At 54.7% G+C, this 23,070-nt stretch overlaps 1 protein-coding gene across 1 annotated transcript in view; it reads right to left on the bottom strand.

Moving 5' to 3' along the window:
• Window positions 1-23,070, bottom strand: part of LOC102770623 (putative DMBT1-like protein) — a 31,921-nt gene that overhangs the window by 6,137 nt on the left and 2,714 nt on the right. Inside the window, exons 2-18 of the mRNA XM_015572635.1 lie at window positions 22,110-22,244; window positions 20,556-20,588; window positions 19,988-20,017; window positions 17,477-17,584; window positions 16,302-16,619; window positions 16,160-16,189; window positions 12,339-12,401; window positions 11,024-11,341; window positions 10,892-10,921; window positions 9,559-9,597; window positions 9,294-9,441; window positions 8,044-8,234; window positions 6,520-6,549; window positions 5,653-5,709; window positions 4,263-4,580; window positions 1,582-1,735; window positions 1,129-1,346 (exon numbers count right to left, since the gene is read on the bottom strand). Of these exons, the coding sequence (XP_015428121.1) occupies window positions 1,129-1,346; window positions 1,582-1,735; window positions 4,263-4,580; window positions 5,653-5,709; window positions 6,520-6,549; window positions 8,044-8,234; window positions 9,294-9,441; window positions 9,559-9,597; window positions 10,892-10,921; window positions 11,024-11,341; window positions 12,339-12,401; window positions 16,160-16,189; window positions 16,302-16,619; window positions 17,477-17,584; window positions 19,988-20,017; window positions 20,556-20,588; window positions 22,110-22,244 (2,220 nt within the window). The remainder of the gene's footprint in view (window positions 1-1,128; window positions 1,347-1,581; window positions 1,736-4,262; window positions 4,581-5,652; window positions 5,710-6,519; window positions 6,550-8,043; window positions 8,235-9,293; window positions 9,442-9,558; window positions 9,598-10,891; window positions 10,922-11,023; window positions 11,342-12,338; window positions 12,402-16,159; window positions 16,190-16,301; window positions 16,620-17,476; window positions 17,585-19,987; window positions 20,018-20,555; window positions 20,589-22,109; window positions 22,245-23,070) is intronic.

A 23,070-nucleotide genomic window follows, 5' to 3' on the forward strand; every position in this document is an offset into this window, starting at 1 on the left:
GCCTGGAGTGACCGCCCAGGGCCATGGCTGAGAGACGCCCCACGCCTCTGGCTCAGGTGAGTCTAGGGAAGGCGGTGGGGTGCCGCAGAGAGAAGCTGATTCCTCTGGTTTTTGTGTATGGTTTGAGTTGGTGGTCTAGTTTCATTTTTTTTGCATGTATCTGTCCAATTTTCCCAGCAACATTTATTGAAGAGACTGTCTTGACTCCATTGTTTGTTCTTGCCTCTTTTGTCAAATATTAATTGAGCATAGTGGCAACCAATATTTTATATCAATTTTAATTTAAAATATTTAATTTCCCTATAAAAATATAATTGCATGAAGCATTTAATTACTTAAGGTTACTCTTTGTGAAATCTTAGTAATTTAAAGATTTAACCCCGGGGCAGCTCCCGCCCAGCACCCTGGACACCTCCCCGCCCATCGGTGGGCAGTGAGGGTGCGGGGACAGCACCTCCAGCCCCCACTGTTCAGGGTGGAGGCCGCAGCCGCCTTCACACACAGGCTGTGTATCATCCTCTCGCTTCACCTGTCCAGCTGGCACTCTTGGTGGGAAAGCTGGCGGCTGCAGGGCAGAGCCCTGGGACTAAGGCTGAGGGTCTAACACTGAACCCAGGCCCGGCTGGTGTGGCTCAGTGGTTGAGTGTTGACCTAGGAACCGGGAGGTCACGGCCTGACTCCTGGTCAGGGCACAGGCCCGGGTTGCGGGCTCGATCCCCAGTAGGAGGTGTGCAGGAGGCAGCCGATCCGTGGTTCTCTCTCATCATTCATGTTTCTCTCTCTCTCCCTCTCCCTTCCGCTCTGAAGTCAATAAATATATATTTTAAAAATTCCTTTAATTCTTAAAAAACAAAACTGCATCCCAGGCATCTGCTGATAGGGAAGTCCCTCCAATTAGAAAACTGTTCTTTTTTTTTTAAATCCTCACCTGAGGATATTTCTCCCATTGATTTCTAGACAGAGTGGAAAGGAGCGGGAGAAGGGGAGAGAGAAAACATCGATTGGTTGCCTCCTGCAGGGGCTGGGCATGGAGTCTGCAACCGGGGTTTGTGCCCTTGAACCCCTTGACTAGAATCAACTCCTGAGCCCAAACGGCCAGGGCTGTTCAGAACTACCAGGGCCTCCTACCTGGCTCGCCCTCATCCGGCGGAATCATGTCGAACAGAGCGTAGAAGCCGGAGTTGGTGACCACAAAGTCGCTCCGGAAGACCACGGTCACGATGTCGGAGGAGGAGAAGACCAGCAGAGCTCCTCGGGCACAGAACCGACCCAGGGAGAGCGAGGAGATCCTGGGCCCATCGAAGATCTCCACCGAGTCGAAGGGGCACCCCGGGATGTCTTCCAGGCTGGGGTGGGGGCAAAGCGGAGAGTTAGCACCTCGCTGGGGCCGCCCTGACCGAAAAGCGCACACAGTAGGACAGTCCCGGGATTCCAGGTCTGGTCATGGATTACATTGCGCACGGACATGTGACATATCGACTCCCTTTCTCAGACGTGACCAGCACTCTTGTTCCCTTTGAGGAACGAGCAAGGCTGGTGGTTACGACTGGGTCACAGGCGTGTTCAAGGCTGTGTCCTTACTCCAGGCTCGGAATCAGGAGTTTAATGCGGGAATTTTTATCCACGTGGATCTCCCAGATGCACTGGGTGTCGGTTGGGTAGTTTTCCGGGTACCGGGGGCTGGAAAACGAGCCGGGGAGCCGGGTCAGCACCCCTCCACAGGAGCGACTTCCTTCTGCAACAACAGGGGACACCCGCGTGATGGCAATGACACCGGTGGGCGCCGTGGGCAGCAGTGCCCCCTGGTGGGCACACACGAGGCCGTCTGCGCAGACCTTCAGCCTAAAGGCCTCCTGGGAAGGAGCGTCCTTTCGTCTCATTCTGATGAGTCAGATGGAGTTTCCATTTCAAGGTAAACGAGCGATTACCTGTTATGTGATCCTGAGACGCTGTGGGACCACCTAGAAGGAAAACAAGGGGTGATAGCTATGATGGACAGACGGCTCCTCTCGCCCCCCACGGGCTCCTCCATCCGTGACCCATGAAGTGGGAGAACCACAGACGAACGTGCATTTGCCTGTCTGTGCCTTTGACCCTCACCTGGGCCCTTTAACAGACAGCCCGACCCCTCAGTCACGACATGAAGCCGCGTCCCCAGGAGCGCCTGGAACACGCCAGTGACAGGTGACCTGCGTGTGTTGTCTGAGACTCTGTGGGCACAGAGCAAAGAGCAGGAGACGGAGCTCGACCCTTCCAGCTCCGCTGCTCAGGTAGCCTCCGGTCGCCCCAGTCCTCAGCCGGGAAGAGGAGTGAACTCACTCACACAGACCTGGCAGGATGCCTGCGGCCCAGCCGCCTGACTGTCCTTGCAGTGAAATGAAGTGCCTCTTCATTCACCTCCAGCGCCCCCTCAGGACTCACACCGCATGTGCGGGCCTGGCTTTTCTCACCTTTGTGTGAGTGTTTCAAATGTTGACTATATAACATGTGGATGCTTTATTTTTTACTTTCTAAATTTATTTCAGAGAGGAAGGGAAAGGGAGCGAGAGATAGAGACATCAATGATGGGAAAGAATCATGAATTGGCTGCCTTCTGCACGCCCTCGCCTGGGGATCAAGTGCACAGCCCGGGCATGTGCCCTGACACTCAACCGCTAAGCCACACCGGTCGGGCTAAACTTTGGTTTTTATTACACACGAATATCATTCAATCAGTAAGTTATAAGGTCTTTGAAAACAGGCGGAAGTCACAAGGTCCCCAAGAGCATGAACGTAGGGGCCAGGCTGGTTCCACCATTAAATTCCTGAGTGATCTCAGGAAAGTCACAACCTTTCTGAGATTAAACTTCTCTTCTGTGAAATACAATAGCAGATCCCTTTTTGTAGGATTGTCCTGGGGGCAACCAGTAATCTGAGCAAAATGTCGCCCCCTCTCTGCTCCGGTTTTGTTTGGTCTTTGTGTAGCCGGGGCTGATGGGCAGTGTGGTGAATGAGATTGGTGCCCAAGAGAGCAACAGCTTGAGTTCAAATCCACTGGCGAATCCTGGGTACATTACTAACTTCCTTGTCTCAATGTACTTATCTGAAAAATGGGAATAATCGAAGTCCTTACCTCAAGGCTTGTCGTGGGGATTAAATGAGTTATAAATGCAAAGACCTCAGAACAGTGTGTGGTTCTCAACATTCATCCGTATTTGATATTATTATTATTATTATTATTATTATTATTATTATTAAAGTTGCTTGGACTAGAAAGACATGGACATACCTGGAGGTGTGGGAGGAGACAGGTCTTCTGCATCTAGGAGCATAATGAGAAGAGGTCTCTCTCATTAGTGAATCCGAAGCATGGAGGACATGGCGTACGGGCATGGGTGGGGGACAAAGGGGAAGGGACCATGGTCTTTCAGAGACCAGAGTACCAGACCTGCCCCTGGGCCAGTCCAGGCCTCCTCTGGCAGGGTCCTTGGTCTCGGGGGGCCGGGGACTCAGGGTTGGATTTCCTGTCCCCTCTAATCTTGAATCACCTGGGATATGTGTTAAAATGCAGACTCCAGAGCCCTTCTCAAACCGAGTTAGTCATCAACTCCACGGTCAGGATTCTGCATCCTGCATTGCCATGCCCGGGTGGGGCAGGTGCACATGAATATCCGAGACCGCCCCCCCCCCGCCCCCAATGCCATCTATAGCTGCCCTTGGGAGGGTGTGTGTCTGAGCCCAGGGCCAGGGAGAAGCTCTAGGATTGTGTGATGAAAGAATGAGCATATGGATGAAGGGATGGAGGGAGGGGGTGGTGGGATGGAGGGAGGGATGGGTGGAGGGATGGAGGAAGGGGGTGGAGGGATGGAGGGATGGATGGAAGGATGGATGGAGGGAGGGATGGACAAATGGATGCATGGAGGGATGGAGGGAGGGGTGGATGGTTGGATGGATGGATGGATGGATAGAAGGATGGATGGATAGAAGAATGGATGGATAGAAGGATGGAGGGATGGAGGGATGGATGGAAGAATGGAGGGAGGGAGGGATGGACAAATGGATGGATGGAGGGAGGGGTGGATGGATGGATGGATGGATGGATAGGATGGACGGATGGAGGGATGGAAGGAAGGAAGGGTGGAAGGATGGATGGATGGAGGGATGGAAGGAAGGATGGATGGATGGAGGGATGGAGGGATGGATGACATTCCATCTGGGATGCATGGTTTCACATGCCTTCACCCACAACACCGGAAAGGATTATCTGAGAGGGGAGGGGCTACCAGAGCAGGTGACGCCGGCATCCTCGTGGTGGCCGCAGTTGTGCTCCGCCCAGCCCGAGTGCACGCATTGGCCCAGGTGGCGCTCGGCCCCCGAGCACTGGACGTTGTCCAGGAGGATCTCCCCAGAGCCCGGGCCGAAGTGGGCCTTCCCCAGGGCAGCGATGGCCCTGCCGCAGCCCAACTGCCGGCACACAACCTCAGCCTCGTTCAGGTCCCACAGGTCGTCGCACACGGTGCCCCAGGCCCCCTGGCGGAGGACCTCCACGCGCCCCGAGCATGGGCCGGAGCCACCCGCCAGCCGCAGCTCCGGCCAGTCCCCTGTGGACAGAGACCTCATGACGACTGCCGTCGGGGATGCTGCACACTCCCCACGAACTGGTCGGGCTCCCGGCCCTGCACCACCAGGGATGGAGGACTTGGCAAGAGGTCAGTCAACTGGTCAACCTCCCAGGTTTGATAAATCATTAGGATTGTCAAATGCCATTTAGCCCAGCCCGGCCGGCATGGCTCAGTAGCTGAGCATCGACCTATGAACCCAAAGGTCACAGTTTCATTCCTGGTTGGGGCACAGGCCTGGGCTGTGGACTTGATCCCCAGTGTGGGGCATGCAGGAGGCAGCCGATCCATGATTCTCTCTCATCATTGATGTTTCTATCTCTCTCTCTCTCCCTTCCTCTCTGAAATTAATAAAAATATATTTTAAAACTGCCCACTAACTGAATAATTATTGGGCCACTCTGGGCAAATGCAAAGAACATGAATAATGTGCACAGTGATCTGTGGTTTTGTGAGGTGCTGTGTGTGTGCATGTTCATGCGTGTGCATGAGTACATGTGTGTGCGTGTGTGTGTGTGTTCACCTTTGTAGTAACTCAGGAAGAACATCCATTTACCAACTTTATCTACGAGGAAACTATAGTTGAGGCCAAGTGGCTCCCCCCCAATCTCACGCCCGGTAAGTAATAGATCTAAATGCAGGTCTAATTCCAAGGGTCACTGATTTTCTTTCTTCTCTGCCGCTCTAGCTCCCTGCCTCCAGGATGCCTGTCGCTCTGCTCCCCTTAAAATGTCACTAGTGACGTGGAGGTGCATCAACTATGACCACACGTGGCCACAGAAAGGGAAGATAGGGTCCCACTAGAAGGCTGGGAACCTGCTCAGGGTTTGAAGATTTCGAAAGGCTCTGAAAAAACGAGCTCTGCTCCCCCTGGATGTGAGAGCCCAACGTGGCCAGGGGTTTTGAACGGCCCTGCAGAGTTTGAAAACGTCACCTGGCCCATCGCAAACAGACGAACCACGTGCAGTTAGTCCAGTCTCTGCCCAGGAAGCAGGTACAAAGGCGGGCACCGGAGGAAAGGCGCCCGGTCACGGTGGGTGCACTCAGGGCTTACCTGGCCTTGCTGTCGCCATCGTGGGTGCTGCTGGGGCGGCTGTGGTCACAGGAAAACCTGAAATGAAAAGGGAGGGCGTGGACGAGACAAGAAGGCAGCATTGAGACAGCGCTCCGTGCCAGGTGCTAGCAGAGTCACTCTCCCTGTCTTCTCTACAAGAAGTGGCCTCCACCCGGCCGGCCTGGCTCAGTGGTGAGCGTCCACCTAGGAACCAGGAGGTCAGGGTTCGATTCCCGGTCAGGGAACAGGCCCGGATTGCGGGCTCAGTCCCCAGTGTGGGGCGTGCAGGGGGCAGCCAATTGGTGACACTCTCTCATTATTGATATTTCTCTCTCTCCCCCTCTCCCTTCCTCTCTGAAATCAATAATAAATGTATTTTTAAAAAAGAAGTAACCTCTGAGGTCAGACTTTCTTTACATGGGGCCTTGATGTTTCTCAGATGTGGGATCCCACAGAAGTAATCCCCCCTTTTCCTGCCCCGACCCTGGACATACGACAGTTAAATCGTGCCGTTCTGTGCTGGAGGCACCCACAATCGGTGCTGCTGCTTCTTTTGTGGTTTCCACTTTCCCTATCGCGGGGTGTCTGGTTAGGTGTGTTCACTGCTTTTGACAGGAAACCAAATCAACGACGGTCAACATGCAGGGACCCGGTGGTCGATATGTGTAACCCTGTTCCACTGTGAGTGAGCATCATACGTGTGCAAATGTGTGTGGACAGACCTCTCAGCTGCGGTAGCTACGTGCAGGCGATTAGCAGACGTGTGTGAAAGGGATCGGATTATGACAGTAACCGCGCCAGGGGTGGGGACAGAGGCAGACGCGGAACTAGGAGCGAAGGTTAAGTAAGAACAGTAGAAGGACTCACTGATGAGGTGGGGGGTTTGTGGAACCAGCTCTGCAAACACAAGAAAACTGTCGTCAATAACCGTCCAACATCGCCCTGGCTCGCCGCTCCGTGGTGAGGGCGTCATCCCGATACGCCAGGGTCGCAGGTGAGACCCCGGCCAGGGGCCAGACAGGAGTCAGTCATGAGCGCACCAATAAACGGACCAACAGTGTGTCTCTCTAAAATTTAAACCGTCAGTCAGCAACCGTGTCACGTCAATCGCGGTGACTTCCCTGATCTACTTGTGACACAGAGCAGCTCCCACGCCAGCTCAGCGGGGCGCCGGGCGCTTGCTAGCAGGAGGCTGTGTTGAGCGGCGTGTCGGCCGAGGCGGAGGCTGAAAGACCGTCCCTGAGCTCAGCCCCGCTCAGGGGTCACTAGTGCAGGGCCCACCGCTGGGAGGCCGCGGGGCATGACTGACCCTCTCCAGCCTCAGTTTCCTCACCTGTCAAAGGGGAAGAACCAGGGGCTTGCGTGAGGCTCGGAGGAGGCAGCACATGCAAAGTGCTCAGGATGTTGCCCGGCTCAAAAGAGGCATCTGGCCGACGCCAGCTGTTCCTCCGACCACGGCTGCTGCCACCCCCAACCTGGGCACATGCGGTTCATCAGGACCCTCGGTCCAGCCCCTGGCGGCCTCCGCACCACCTCGCCCATCCCACCTGTGCTCCCGCGGCCTCTCACCGCTGGCCCTCCTGCTTCTCTGCTCACAGCCTCACCAGGTTTAAGACAAACCTAAGCCCGGCCGACGTGGCTCAGGGGTTGAGCGTCGATCTATGAACCAGGAGGTCATGGTTCGATTCCCGGTCGGGGCATGTGCCCGGGTTGCAGGCTCCATCCCCAGTAGGGGGCGTGCAGGAGGCAGCGAATCCATAAATCTCTCTCCTCATTTATGTTTCTATCTCTCCCTCTCCCTTCCTCTCTGACATCAATAAAAATATTAAAAATAAATGAAGACAACTCTCAGGCTGTTCTCTGTATTTTCCTGAACACGTTGCTGTAGCCTACACCGGCCTCTCTCTCTCCTGGTGCCTTGCCTGAGACGCACGCACACATTAACTTAGCACTTTCTATTTGCTGGCCTGAATGTACCGTATCCTACTTGCCCTCTAATTGTGTCGCCCGTGCTGGTCTTGAAGGCCCTCTGTCTCCCGGGCTGGGGCCACACCCCCCTGCAGGTCCTAACACGCCCGCCCGGTACGGGACTCAGAGGGACTCAGAAATGGCTTCCGGTGAGCCTGCAAGGAGACGTTGTGTGGACTGAACGGCCACCAGGCAGCTGCCAATCACCGAGCACTCATGACACCCATAACAAGTGCCTTACCTGCGTCAGTCCCCTCACAACAGGCCTGGAAGTGGGGTCATCTGATCATCCCCATTCTGGGGGGCAAAGGGGGGACGCAGAGGCCAAGTCTGCCGCCCAAGGTCCCAGCACAGCGATGGGACAGTCACTGTTCCCCAGGTGGACAGGCCCGCTCCCGGCACGCACACTTACCACCCTCTTACCTTTGGCTGCGGAGTAATAATACGCAATGAAGACCTTCCCGATGCTGTTGGAGCTTCGGAAGTACTTGAGGGTCATGGAGCTGGAGGAGGACTCGTAGGTGAGGTAGAAGCCAGAGCAGGTCCTCCCCAGGGACGTGGCCGAGGACGGGGGGCCGTCCAGGATGTCAAAGTATTCGTTGGTGCAGTCCAGGCTGCAAGGAAGCGGATGGCGCCTCAGGCCCCTGGCGGCAGCCCTGCGGGTGCGCTTGAGGCAGGCCCTTATGTCATGACCCTAAAGAGGCCGCAGACGGATGAAACGCTGGCCTTCAATTGAAGGATGCATTCCTTTTATCTCACTTTTCCCTCAAGGAGGAGTGGGGCTTTAACTGGGACTGGAGAGAGGCGGCCGAAGCTCTAGGTGTGCCCTGAGGACACAGTGCTCGAAGCCCCGGGCCCCGGGCAGGGCTGGGCGAACCAAGGCCATGGATCTGCTGGGCAGACGCGGGCAGAGGCTGCTGGGTCTGCCCACGTAGACACGGCTCCCAGGTCCAGTCCAGCCATTTGTGAGCCTGGAGGGAGGGAGGTCCCACCCCGCCCAGCTCGCCTTGTGGGAGCGATCTGACTGGTCAGCTGCTCTCCGTTGTCAAGCTTTGTCCAGATGCCTCTAGTGCCCTCGTCAGAGACCCGTGTCCATGCCTCGGCCCCCGAGCCTCCTTCCCAACTCACATTTTGGTTAAGCAAGTTCAAGGGAAATAAACAAGTTAAGTGGCTTCTGGGGGGCAGTCTCCTTAAGACATTGATCTGTCAAGGACGTCAACCTTGACTACGACATTAAACTCGGAAAATTTCTCATTTCTGAGGTCTGGGTCCCCTGGAATCTGCATCTTTAACCAGAGGCTGAATTACAGACACTCTGCGTCTTAATCTTCGCCTCTGTCACACACACAGACACGTACACACATACAACGTGCACACACACATGAACACACGTGCGTACACATGCATGTGAAAATGGTGACCACTGAATAAGAGGTCTGTAGTCGAGCTAACAGTGTTGTACTCACATCAAGGTCATGCTTCTGATATTGCTCAGCAGTTACATTAAGAGGCTGCCAATAGGGGAGCTGGGGGAGGTACCTGGGACTCTCATTATTTTTGATTATTTTGGACTAAAACTTAGAGACATGAAGAGACTTAGTTGCGGGAACCAGCCAGGGAAGGCCACGTTGGCATTTGAGGCCGCGCTGCAGCTTCGGTGGCGCGGCACCTACTTCAGGTAGGGGAAGGCCAGCAGCACGTGGTCGGATGCGTTGGCCCGGATCTCCCACACGCAGGTCACGTTGTCGTGCAGGTCGCTCCGTGGCGGGTTCCTCACGGCGCCCGACGAGTTGGTGATGACGCCACCGCACCGAGGTTTCTCTAAAGGCAGGAGGGGGTTCAGGATCTCCACACCCCATCATTCAGTTCACTCATGTTATAGTTCACACATTTCATCTTTTCTTTCCAAATTCAGACCATTCACGCCCAAAGTCTCACCTGCAGTGGCTGTCCCTGCCGTGGCAGCCGAAGGGCGACCTGTCAAACACCAAGGGCACACGGACTGTCAGCGGGCACGAGGCCCACGCTGCCTGGGCCCCTCCCAGAGCCACGGAGCCCGTCTGGGGGTGAGCCGGCGCCGGGACAGATGCTGGTGTGGGGCGGGAAGAGGCACCGGTCTAGAACCTTCCCCAACACTGGCGCAGCCTTCCCTCCTCACACACACAAATGAGCTATGCTTAAGTTGGGTTTAAGAAAATGAAAGATGCGAGATGCTGGTTCCATCGCCAATTCCAGGGACCCTGGGGTCTGGAGCTACGCAGCTTCAATGGACGAACAGCAAGAGGCACCGATGCACTGCTCCCTTCCACCTGCTGCTCAGGGGCCAGGGGCCAGGAGCCGGGACTAAGGATGCTTGGACCCTCCTTCCCGCCCCGATGCGTCTCTGACCAGCGGCATCTGGCTCAGAACTTCCCACTGGAGATTCTCTCCCAGGACCAGGCCACCCTGCCTGCTACAGCCGACTACCCCAAGGAGGGGACTGAGGGTCAGCCTGATGCGTGACACCAAGTGGAGCTGGCTCACGTGGGCGCAGGGACGGGTTTGGTGACGGAGAGCCGGCACCTGGCATCTCTGGGTGTCGGTGCGGAGAGCAGTGGGGAAACCAGAGCACCGAGCTCCGCGGGGCCGGGCTGCACCGGGCGAGGCAGAGGCGAGGAGATGGGGACGGAATGGGGGCACCTGACCTTGGCCAGGTCTTTCCCACCAGCCACCAGCCACCTGCCCCCGGGCGGGAAGTGTCCTTAACTGCCTCTCAAGTCTTTGTTTAAAAATTATTACTGATTTCAGAGAGGAAGGGAGCAGGAGAGAGAGATAGAAACATCAATGATGAGAGAGAATTATTGAAGGACTGCCTCCTGCACTCCCCACACTGGGGATCAAGTCCACAACCGGGCCTGTGCTCTGACCGGGAATCGAACCATGACCTCTTGGTTCATAGGTGGGCGCTCAACCACAGAGCCAGGCTGGCCGGGCTCTGCCTCTCCGATCTTAACCCCCTACCCGAGTCTCATTGCCGTCCTCTCGTGCCCTCAGAATGACGGACTGCGCCTGTTGTACAGGAGCCAAGAGTTTAGAGCCTACTGCCTGGGTGCGCAGTGGAGTGGAGGAGAGGCGGACGTGAGCCTAAGGTACGCTCCACCTCACCAGGGACATTCAGGGGCTCCGGGCTAGGCTCCCCCAACCCCACAGGAGAGTAAGGGACACCCAATTCCAGCAGAGCCTCTGCCCCAAGGCGTGGGCACGCTGCCCTTGGCGCCAGGGCCCTCCCTACCTGGTGGTGTTCCCGCCGTGTGAGCAGCATCTGTAGGCAGAGATGAGAGTGGCTGTGTGAGTTCTTACCCGTCTTTTGTAGGTTCTGCCTGGGAGGAGCCCAAGCCACTCGGCCTGGCAGGGGCGGGGTTACCTGAGCAGACCACACCCGCGTCTTCCCCATGCCCACAGTTGTGGGAGAGCCAGCCGAGGTGGGCACACTCTTCCAGGCGCCCCTCGTCGCCCCTGCAGCGCACGTCATCCAGCAGGATCTTGCCAGAACCTTCACCGAAGTGGGCCTCACCGGGTGCTGAAACGGCCCGGCCACACCCCAGCTGCCTGCAGACGACGTTGGCTTGTGGCAGGTCCCAGAGGTCGTCGCACACGGTTCCCCAGGTGCCCTGGTAGAAGAGTTCCACGCGGCCCACGCAGCTCCCCCGGCTGCCCACCAGCCTCATGGGGGCCCAGCCTCCTGGGAAGAGTAGGGGTCATGGGGTGAGAACAGCGCCCTCTGCCTGTTGATGGCTGGACTGGCTTCTACCCAGCCTAGCCTTCCTTGCATTCCATGACTTTGCAACTCATACCCTTCTGGCTGCCAGGAGAGATCCATGCTCAAAGGAGCCCTGACGCCCTCCTCTCCCTCACCCCATTGAAGACACCTTGCCGGGGATCGGGCCTTCACACCAGCGGCCCCAGTTTTCCTCCTCCTCATAGCTTTGCTCTGCACGATGCGACATTGCAGCTCCCCTCTCATTTCCTTCACCTTCACTCTGGGCTGGTGGCTCCTGACTCGCTTTGCCGAAAGAATAGCAGAACTAATGATGCATATACCCTGTCCTACCCAAAGCCATGCTGAGCTGAGTCTGAGACAGGTGACAGGCTCCCCTGGGCTCCATGGAAACTCTGGGACAATCACGAGAATCAGCCTGAGCCAGGGGGTTGGGTGATGAAAGACACATGACCTCGTCACCTCTGTCACCTCAGATAACAGCTATGGAAAGGTAAGGCCTGTGAGGGAGGCCATCCTAGGCCAGACGGTCTTCCACCGACCTGCCAGATAACCTGAAATGCATGTGGGAGCCCCGCCGAGATCAGCCAACACCAGCCAAGCCTACCCCAGATCTGCAAGGCAGCCCAGCTGACCCCCAGACTCACGGGCAATTACAAATGGTGCTGTCCTAAGCCACCGTGTTTGGGGTGGTTTTATGTGAGAATAGATAAAGAAGACAACTCATACATGTCTTCTTTACCCATATCCCTTTCTTAGATGACCTGTCCTACCGGAAGCCAGGAGGGGGCACAGGGCCAGTGCCATGTGCCCCATGACTGGGGCTGCCCAGTCAGCTCAAGTGTACGTCCGGCTTCAGAGGAACCGGGCCCTGTGCTGAATCAGGACAGATTTTCTGCTGGGAATTTGGAATTAGAAGAGGACAGGGAGGTCATAGAGATGCAGGAACTGGTTCCCATACCTGCAGGTGGAGGTGTCCGGGCCTCTGGGGCTGTGGGCAGTGAAGGCTCGGAGAAGCCATCCCCTAGAAAGAACAACAGAGCTGGTCACGTCCGCAGTGGGGAAAGAACAAGTGGGCATTGCATTGCAAGACACTCTGAAGCTCTCGGTTTTCTTCCAGTTCATCTAAGGAAGTCACCATCAGCACCACCAAACGAGACTGCTGAACTTTTCATTCATCTATATCATGTTCACGGTAAAGGGACCCTTGAATTCTTGGCCCAGTAGAAAGAAATCTTTAAAAAACAGGAAACTTAAGAACATCATATTTGAGGAACCTGAAGGAAATGAAAGCAGCGTCTACAAACTGATAATGCTGGAATGTATTCAATAAATATGCATTGAATGGGAAGAATAATATGAGAAAGTTCTAAAGAGCTTCATGACCTGATTATTCAATTCTGGAATCTAATTCTCATTCTGCCACATGCACATGAACGCCAGTGTCCTGATCTGGGCCAGGTGAGGAGAGGCCATGGATGCAACCTCAGCCTCTTAGCTGTAAATGGAAAATTAATTCCTCCACAGAGACCTGTCTGTCTGCATAATACCAGATGTTGGCAGATATCTTAATAATTTACCTAAAATATTCTTGTTTGAGTGCTTAGCTCTCTATATACATAACCACAAAAACACACAAACTAAAAATAGCCAAGGAAGTGATTCACAAGAACAAAGTTTAACTTACCAGGTAAACTAGTTTCTGCTGATAACGGTGCTGCTGCTGGTAATAATGCTGTTGAGAATGATGGCATTGATGATGGTGACAGTGGTGATGATGATGACAGTGGTGATGGTGATAACAATGGGGATGGTGATGATGGTGACAGTGGTGATGATAGTGACAGTGGTGATGATGATGACAGCGGTGATGGTGATGATGACAATGGAGATGATGACAATGGAGATGATGACAGTGGTGATGATGATAACAATGGGGATGTTGATGATGGTGACAGTGGTGATGATGATGGTGATGATGGTGATGATGATGATAACAGTGGTGATGATGATGATGATAGTAGTAATGATGATGATGATGATGGTGATAATGGTGATGATGACAAAGGCGGTGATGATGATCAACGTGGTGATGATGATAATGATGACAATGGTAATGATGGTGATGATGGTGATGATGATGATGACAGTGGTGATGATGATAATGATGACAATGGTAATGATGGTGATGATGGTGATGATGACAATGGTGATGATGATAGTGGTGATGATGGCAATGGTGATGACAGTGATGGTGATGACAGAGGTGGAGATAATGATGATAGTGGTGATGATGCTGACAATGGTGATGATGATAGTGGTGATGACAATGGTGATGATGATGATGGTGATAATGGTGATGATGACAAAGGTGGTGATGATGATGACAGTGGTGATGATGATAATGATGACAATGGTAATGATGGTGATGATGGTGATGATGACAATGGTGATGATGATGATAATGGTGATGATAAAGGTGGTGATGATGACAATAGTGATGATGACAGTGGTGATGATGATAGTGATGACAATGGTAATGACGATAATGGTGATGACGGTGATGACAATGGTGGTGGTGATGACAGTAGTGACGATGATGATGATAGTGGTGATGATGACAATGGTGATGAAGACAATGTTAATGTTGATGGTGACAGTGGTGATGATGATAATGGTGATGACAATGGTGATGATGATGACAATGGTGATGATGATAATGGTGATGATGACAATGGTAATGATGATGATGATAATGGTGATGATGATAATGGTGATGATGACAATGGTAATGATGATGATGATAATGGTGATGATGATAATGGTGATGATGACAATGGTAATGATGATGATGATAATGGTGATGATGATAATGGTGATGATGACAATGGTGATGATGATGATGACAATGGTGATGATGATAATGGTGATGATGACAATGGTAATGATGATGATGATAATGGTGATGATGATAATGGTGATGATGACAATGGTAATGATGATGATGATAATGGTGATGATGATAATGGTGATGATGACAATGGTAATGATGATGATGATAATGGTGATGATGATAATGGTGATGATGACAATGGTAATGATGATGATGATAATGGTGATGATGATAATGGTGATGATGACAATGGTAATGATGATGATGATAATGGTGATGATGATAATGGTGATGATGACAATGGTAATGATGATGATGATAATGGTGATGATGATAATGGTGATGATGACAATGGTAATGATGATGATGATAATGGTGATGATGATAATGGTGATGATGACAATGGTAATGATGATGATGATAATGGTGATGATGATGACAATGGTGATGATAATGGTGATGATGACAATGGTGATGATGACAATGGTGATGATGATGGTGATGCTGCTACTGACAATGGTGATGATGATAGTGGTGATAACAATGGTGATGATGACAAGGGTGATGATAGTGATAATGGTGATGATGATGAGGATGACAGTGGTGGAGATGATGATGGTGATGCTGCTACTGACAATGGTGATGATGACAGTGGTGATGACAATGGTGATGATGATGATGACAGTGGTGATGATGGTGATAATGGTGATGAAGATGATGACAGTAGTGATGATGGTGATGGTGAGGATGGTAATGATGATGATGACAGTGGTGGAGATGATGGTGACAGTGGTGATGATGATGATGATATTGGTAATGATGATGATAATGGTGACGATGATGGTGACGGTGGTGATGAAGATGATGATGATAATGCTGACAATGGCAAAGATGGCGATGATGAAGATGATGGTAATTCTGCTTCTGCTTATCAGGATTATAAAAAAAAGTTCCTCTTTGTTTTAAGACAGTGGTTTTCAAGGTGTGGTTCCCTACCACAGTATAAGCATCTGGACTTGTTGGAAATGCAAATCTTACACCCCACTCTAGGCCTACTGAACTAGAAACTCTGGGAGGGGCCCAGCAGTGTGCATTTTTAATAAACCCGCAGGGTAATTCTGATGAAAAGTAACGTTCAAAAACCACTGCTTTAGGATAAAAAGTAAAGGATTGGAGTAGCCCTATGGTTTCTTCTAGTGGCAAAGTTACTTTAAAATTGCATAACTATAATTTTTCAGCTGGTGTTGTTTCACTGTCTGTTAAAAAAAATCATGCCTCACAGATTCAAGACAGATGATTTTCTGATCTAATCACTCTGGGACATAAATGGCAATTTTCTCTCAAATAAGTGATTTGTGATGATTGATGGGCATAGTCACAGAAAACTATATCCTAAAGCCAGTGCCTATTAATTATAGTCCTTCAATGGCCCCAGAAGAGTCCTGTCTTGCCCGGTAATCCAGTTCTGATCTGGGGAGGTTCCTGCACCTGGGCACTTGTCCGGCTAGCTGATTTCCAAACCCTCTTTTACTGATGTTACTCATCAGTGTTGCGCTCTCCTCCAGGCCACGCCCTAAGTAGAGCCTGGGACCTCTCTGTAGGCAGCCGCCTTGCAGAGGGGCTGTCAGGCCAGGGTGAGCAGGTTTCCTGAGAGCAGGAGGCCAAGGTCAACACCACAGATCTGAGCTCTGAGCCTCTCTGTGATGGTGGGCAGACGCAGAGACCGGGAAAGCCGGTTAGACTCCAAGTCAAATAGACCAATCAAACCAGCCCCTGTAAACGGCGCCAAGCTCGATTGACAGGGTCGTTTTCATTCCATTTCCACAGAAAGTATTAGCCGGACAGAACTGGAGGTAGCACGGGGCCTAGAAACAGCCCAGGGGTCTCACCTGGCAGGAAGGCATCTGCCACTGGAGGACCTGCGAGTGGAGAGGGAACCATCAGCCCCCACAGGAGGCCCCGGCTCACTCCCCACTCCCTGTCAGAGCCCCTTCCGCCCACGAGTCCCAGAGAGAGCACACGACCCCTCACCGGAGCAGACGGCCCCGGCGTCGTCCTCATGGCCACAGCCGTGCGTGAACCAGGCGTCATGGGCGCACAGGGCCAGGTGGCTCTCCTCACCGCTGCAGTGCACGTTGTCCAGGAGAATCTTCCCGAAGCCCGGCCCGAAGTGGGCGCCCAGCGGGGCAGACACTGCCCGGCCGCAGCCCAGCTGCCGGCACACCACCCGGGCCTCCCGCAGGCCCCAGCCATCCCCGCACACCGACGCCCAGGCGCCCTGGTAGAACACCTCCACGCGCCCTGAGCACCTCCCGGGGCCGTCGGCGAGCCTCATCCTGGGCGGGTCGTCTGCGGAAACAATAAGGGTCCATTTTGGAAACTTGCCTTTTGCACTCACCCTGTTTGCCCGGCTCCCAAATTCAGGGGAAGTTTTGATCACTCCCCATTTATGAGCGCTCAGCACTCCCACCGCTGCGTGAGATGCCCCTGGCAGTCACGCCACAAAGCGGGTCAGATGGTGGAACATGCATTGCTGAGCCAGGACTGCCCCCAGCGGGCAGACACGAAACATCTCAGAGATGTATTTCTGTCCGTGGGGAAAGGCGCCCATTATGGGGTTTATTCAAAAAGACTCAACACCATAGCTGCGAAAGCAGTAAAATCTATCTCTAAATCTTTACAGCCATCGACGCGGATCCACCTCGGAAACGTGACATTGAGTAGAGAATACAAGGAGTGGGTGACCGACGGGCACCGATATCATTGGTGAGAGAGAAAACCACAATGACTCATGGAGCCGCACATGTCGTATTTGTAAGTCTTAAGAGTGAACGGGAACAACACACACCACCTCCAGGGGTGCTTGTCTCCGACGCAGAGGAAGAGAACAGGGGGATGGGCGTCTGGGAGCTCAAAGCTGCCTGTCATGTGCTATTCCCTGACAAGATGGAACCCAGGGTGACAAACTGTGAGCACCAGCCCCGGAGGCACGGGGCACGGCTGTCTGCTCCCCTTTTCTCCTCACTGTCTGAACTTTCCAATGTGTCTGTGCAGCGGCAGGAAAGCGGGGTGCTCGGGCGCTCAGCCGGGTGCTGGGGGCGTGGTCCTCTCGCTCTGGCCCGTGCAGCCCCGCCCCCTCCCTGGCTGACACGGCCTCCCCTGGGGCTCACACGCACAGTGGTGTGTCCTGTGAGCTGGTGGCTGACCTGGCGGGCTGGGCCAAGGATTGTCGGCTCCACGACTCGAAGGAGGCGGGTCCATGGCAGGTGGCTCTAGAACGACACGGAAGCGGTGGTCAGGGCCACAACGCCTTCCTGAGACACAGATGAGACGCCGTCAGAGGACTCAGCTGGTCCCACTGAAGGGCCGCCTGTCTGGCCACGAGCTCACAGAGAAGGACCCCCTCTCACGAGGCTGGGGTCAAGTCCCGGCGGCAGAGCGGATGCTCCTAACGCCATCCTGCTTTCCCCAAATGCCTCGCCCCCTTTTTTAAAAAGATAGTTTTCTGGGGGTTAATCGCACCCGAGGATATTTTTCCATTGATTTTTAGAGAGAGAAGAAGGGAGAGGGAGAGACAGAGAGAAACACCAGTGATGAGAGAGAATCAGGGATTGGCTGCCTCCTGCACACCCCGCACTGGGGATTGAGCCCACAACCCAGGCCTGTGCCCGTGACTGGAATCGAACCGTGACCTCCTGGTTCCTAGGTCGATGCTCAACTCCTGAGCCACACCCGTGGGCGTGCTGGTCTTTGACAGTCAGATTAGGGATAAACACAAACTGAAGCTGGACAGCGTGAATCCAGGCACCTCAGGGCCCCGTCCCCCTCCACTCAGCGTGCCCTCAGGCGGAACAGCAGTCACTAGCCATGGTCGGTGCAACTGAGCAGTTAAACTTGGTCATGGGGGGGTGGGGGGTGGAGAAGCAGGGTGGAGCCGGCAGCAGGCAGCACTGCAATACAGACCCACCCGTCAGCCTGTCGCACGCGCCACGTCCGTGCTGCTCATCAGTTTACTTGGTTCCGTGGTGCCCACAGGCTGACGCACCTCAGAGGGAAAGGAGGTCGGGGAGCGGAGACCAACCACAGAGCTGGTTGGCACAGAGGCCTGACACGTGGACAGACACAGACAACAGTGTGGTGAGGGCCGGGGAGGGGCAGCAGCGGGGTGGACAGGACAAGGGGCAGCTGTAATACTTCCAACAATAAAGATAAATTTGAAAATAAAAATAATAAGAATTCTCCCCCAAAGCCCTATCCGGTGTGGCTCAGTGGATAGAGCGTCGGCCTGCGGACTGAAGGGCCCCAGGTTTGAGTCTGGTCAAGAGCACATGCCCGATTGTGGGCTGGATCCCCAGTGGGGGGCGTGCAGGAGGCAGCCGATCCATGATTCTCTCTCATCATTGATGTTTCTCTCTCTCTCTCCCTCTCCTTTCCTCTCTGAGATCAATAAAAATATATTTAAAAAAAGAATTCCCCCCAAAAGAAACACTCATGAACACACGTGCTCACAGTGAGAGGGGTGTGGCCAGCGAGGGCCCCCATGATCTCATAAGTTGTAGTTTTGCCTCAACTCTGAAGCGACCACTAGGTAAGTGATAGACGTGCTAAGTCGCCTCTCAGCCATGGGCCCTGGGTCTTGTTCAGCTCACTCACCTCGTCTCCTCTCTCCCAGACTCTACGTCCCAGGCAAGTGTTTGGTGTTTTGTGATAAGAATTACGTGTTGCCCAGCCAGTGGGGCTCAGCGGTTGAGCATCGACCTATAAACCAGGAGGTCATAGTTCCATTCCCAGTCAGGGCACAGGCCTGGGTTGCAGGCTCCATCCCTAGTAGGAGGTGCGCAGGAGGCAGTCAATCCATGATTCTCCCTCGTATTTTAAAAAATGTTTTAATGATTTTAAAGGGAGAGGAAGGGAGGTGGAGAGAGACAGGAACATCCATGATGAGAGAGAATCATGGGTCAGCTGCCTCCTGCACGCCCCACACTGGGGAGCAAACCTGCAACCCGGGCCTGTGCCCTGACCAGGAATCAAACCCTGACCTCCTGGTTCCTAGGTCGATGCTCCACCCCTGAGCCCCGACGGCCAGGCCACAAGCATTCTTAAAAGTGGAGCTGGAGGTTGGGGCGTCAGAGAGAAATTTGAAGACACAACCCTGCTGGCTTTGAAGCCAGAAGGAGCGGAGCCCAGGAGGGGGCGGCCCCGGGACCCGGAGAGGCAGGTGTGGTCCTGCCCCGCGGCCTCCAGGGGGACAGGACCCTAGACGGCGATTTCGCAGCTGAGACTCCTCCTGGACTCTGGCCCCAGAGCTGAAGGCAGCGCTTGGGTGTGGCTCACACACTGGGCTTGTGGGAACTGGTGGCCTCGGCACAGGACACGCAGAATGAGCCGGTGTCACACACGCTCAAACGCCGCCTCCTCCACGGAACGGAGCGCGTCGGTAACTGCTGAGCGAGCCTGGGGCCCTCAGTGCAGCGGCCGGAGCGACGCCGACAGGCGGCCTTGGACCCACTCACGCCGATGCTCTCAGGACTCGTTCCAGACACCGGCAGCGCCGTCCGCTCTGAGGAAGGAGGGGATCTCGGGGCCCCGCCTGAGAATGAGCTCCCCACAAACTCAGCCACGGGGCAGCTGGGGGTCACCAGGGAAGGACCTCTTTCCTGAATTTGGAGGGACCGTGAGACCCTCCGGGGGTCAGCACAGGGTGGGCGCCCTCTTACCTGAGAGGATGGCGTCCGAGTCCCCGTCATCTGTGGGCACGAGAGAAACAGAGAGGTTTCCATGTGATTAAAGGGGTGACGTTCACTTCGCCTGCTTCTGAGCGTCAGGGCCGCCTAGGGGGCCCCTGGACAGGTGGGAACGGACCCGAGGAACATGGGCCGGACAGACGCTCGGAGGTGCTTGCCCATGGGATCGTTTTGAAGAGACCCTAGAGGTGACACTGCACCTCGGGGCCCCGAATGGCACACAGAGCAGCCCTCACCCCAGGCTGGAGCGCCACCTGCTGGTCAGGGCAGCGGTGCCCACCTGGGACCAGAGCCGGTGACCACGGCCCGTCCACATCCGAGCCCTTTCCCGGCCCCTGCCTCTCGGGACCCACGGGCACCATCAGTCCTCTGGGCCCTCGGGGAACACGGCTGTTATCCGTGTCGCATACATGCATCTGCTACAGATTTCAAATGACCGACACTGCCCGCTGCGCGTCCTCCCCTGGCACCAGCCTCCTGCCTGCCCAGGGCCACAGGGAATGGGAAGTGTCAGGCCGATGGGACAGAAGCACGAACTCACCCAGTGCCAGCTTTAGGCGCTCGGTCTCGGCGGCTACGGGGGGAGAGAAAGTCACTTTAGAAAAGGGCCAGTGTTGTCCTAGAAAAGCTTCAACCAAAATAAGTTTCATCATGAAAGAATGTGACTCCAGGAATAAGAGTGTCAGTTCTCCGGCCTTCGTTCAGAGGGCTGTTCATTAACCATCACACACATACGTGACGAGCAGGGCAGCGTGTCTGGCCACACGTGTCCCACTCCGCTGTGCTGCGGGTGTCCGCCTGCAGACTCCGTGACAACCGGCAGGCAAACACTCCTCGTGCCACGGAACAAGCGGAGCCCGCGGCTAGGAGACAGACGCTTCGATAGAACTCTAACCCCCACCCGACGGCACAAAGCCATCGAGGGGGGAAAAGAAAACCAAAGATAAATGCAAACAAGCCAACCTCACCCCCGCCCCCGCGTGCGCGCGCGCGCACACACACACACGTGCAGGCATGCAGGCACGCACACACGCACGCACGCGCACATGCACACACTTGGCCCCCAATGCCTGAGCTGTTTGAATGGACTTTGAACACATACTAGTTATGTTAGTGCCACACAGAGAGAGTCCCCGGGCTGCAACCACGGGAACCTCAGCTGTGACCCGCTCACCGCTCCGGACCCATGAAGCCATTTCCTTCTTCCCATCACACACATGCACCTTTCTTTTTTTTTTTTCTCTCTCTCTCTCTGTTTCTTTTTTTATTTTCTGGTTATCTCCTTAAATTTGCAAATCAAGACATTATCAGCAACTGATATATCCCCATCAAGTTATTTTCACACATGCACCTTTCATTGCGGCGAGCTGAATACCAGCCACGTGTTTGGTGGAAATTCATTTGTGTATGCGTGTGGCTGTGTGCACACATGTGAACGCACGTGAATGAGAACATGTATGTGAGAGCATTGCATACGTGCATGTATGTGCATGTGCGTGAGTGTATGCATGTGTGGGTGTGTGCATGTGTGTGAGTATATGTATGCAAGAGAATGTGTGCATGTGTATGGGTGTGTGTGTGGGGGGGGTTTGCATATGTGGGTGTGGGTGTGCATGTGTGTGGGTGGGTGTGCATATGTGGGGGTGGGTGTGCATGCATGTGTGTGCATGTGTGTGGTGTGTGTGAGTGTGCATGTGCGTGTGTTGGGGTGGGAGGGGAGGTTGGCCCGTGGAGCTGTCAGCTTGCTGGCGGCACAGCGGGGCACAGCATGGCGGTGCTGAATGCCTGACCAGGGCGAATGCGAGCAGGCGGCCGGGGCCCAGCCCAGATCGGACACCACAGATTCCCACCCGACTGAGACTGTGGTGCCAGGGGGAGCCCGGGCTGGGTGCCCCGGGGGCGGGGGGCTGTGGGCTGGAGGGAGGCAGGGAGGCGGGTGGCCAGTGTCGGGTCTGGAGACAGAGCAGGTGTGCACCCAGCTGGGCAGATCGCAACTCGATCGCCTTGTGGTTTTAGAGAGATTTTAACTGTTTGCCTTGGCTCGTGCTGAGCAGATAAACTCTACGCAGGGGACAACCACACTCCAGGCACAGGCCTGGCTGTTCCCGGAAGCTCTCAGGGCCCGTTGTCTGGAGGTGCTTGTGCAACCGCTGAGGAGCCCAGGAGCACCTCCAGGGCCGTATCGCATCGCTGATCCCACGCTCCTGGGAGCTCAAGATCAGTCTGTAAGCTGCAGGGGGAAGTGCACATTCGGGGCAGAGGTGGCATGAGCACAGGTGGGGGAGGCGGGGGCGGGCACAGCTGGAGCCGGGCCAGGCTGCCCCGAGACAACAGCTACTCGCCTGTGGCGTCTGCAAGGCCCCCGTGCCTCTCAAATCCCCTCGATGCCAGCAGCTCAGGAAACACCCGAGACCCTGGCGCGCTTATCCTGGAGGAGTGGGCGCGGGCAGCAGGGGGGAGAGTCAGGGTGTTGTTTTCCACTCACTCACTCTGACCATTTCTGAGTGCCTGCTGCTGTGCCCGCGGTGCGGGAAGCGGGCCCGTGTCACCCCCTGTGCCCGCGGTGTGCAGGGTTGGCTGGGAGTCAGCGCAGGGCAGAGCAAGGAGAGGGCTGAGCACTCCTATCAAAGGCTCAGCTCAGGGTAACGAATCGCCCTGTTTTGGTTGTTTTTGCACGGGGACTTCATTTCTTAGGGGGATGGGAGGAGGGGGCGGGACAAGAGGTGATGCTGACCTTCCTGCCCAGGGATCTGCTCGGGGCTGTTCCAACGCAACATCGCAACATCGAGTCGTTACCAAGGTGTTGTCTTAAGAGAATCGCTGGATTTTAGGGAGCTTTTTCCCAGTTCCCAGCGATCTTTAAACTCACTGTCCCAAACTGCGGGTTGTCTCCATCCCCCCACTCGCGCGCACACACACACACACACACGCACACACACGCACACACACACACGCACACGCACGCACGCACGCACACACTGGGTTCCTCGTGGAATCTGACTTATACAACATTTTAAATCCAATTGCTTGAACATGAACATGCTGAAAGAATGCCC

Source organism: Myotis davidii, unplaced genomic scaffold (assembly GCF_000327345.1).
Source record: "Myotis davidii unplaced genomic scaffold, ASM32734v1 scaffold72, whole genome shotgun sequence".
Lineage (NCBI taxonomy): Eukaryota > Metazoa > Chordata > Mammalia > Chiroptera > Vespertilionidae > Myotis > Myotis davidii.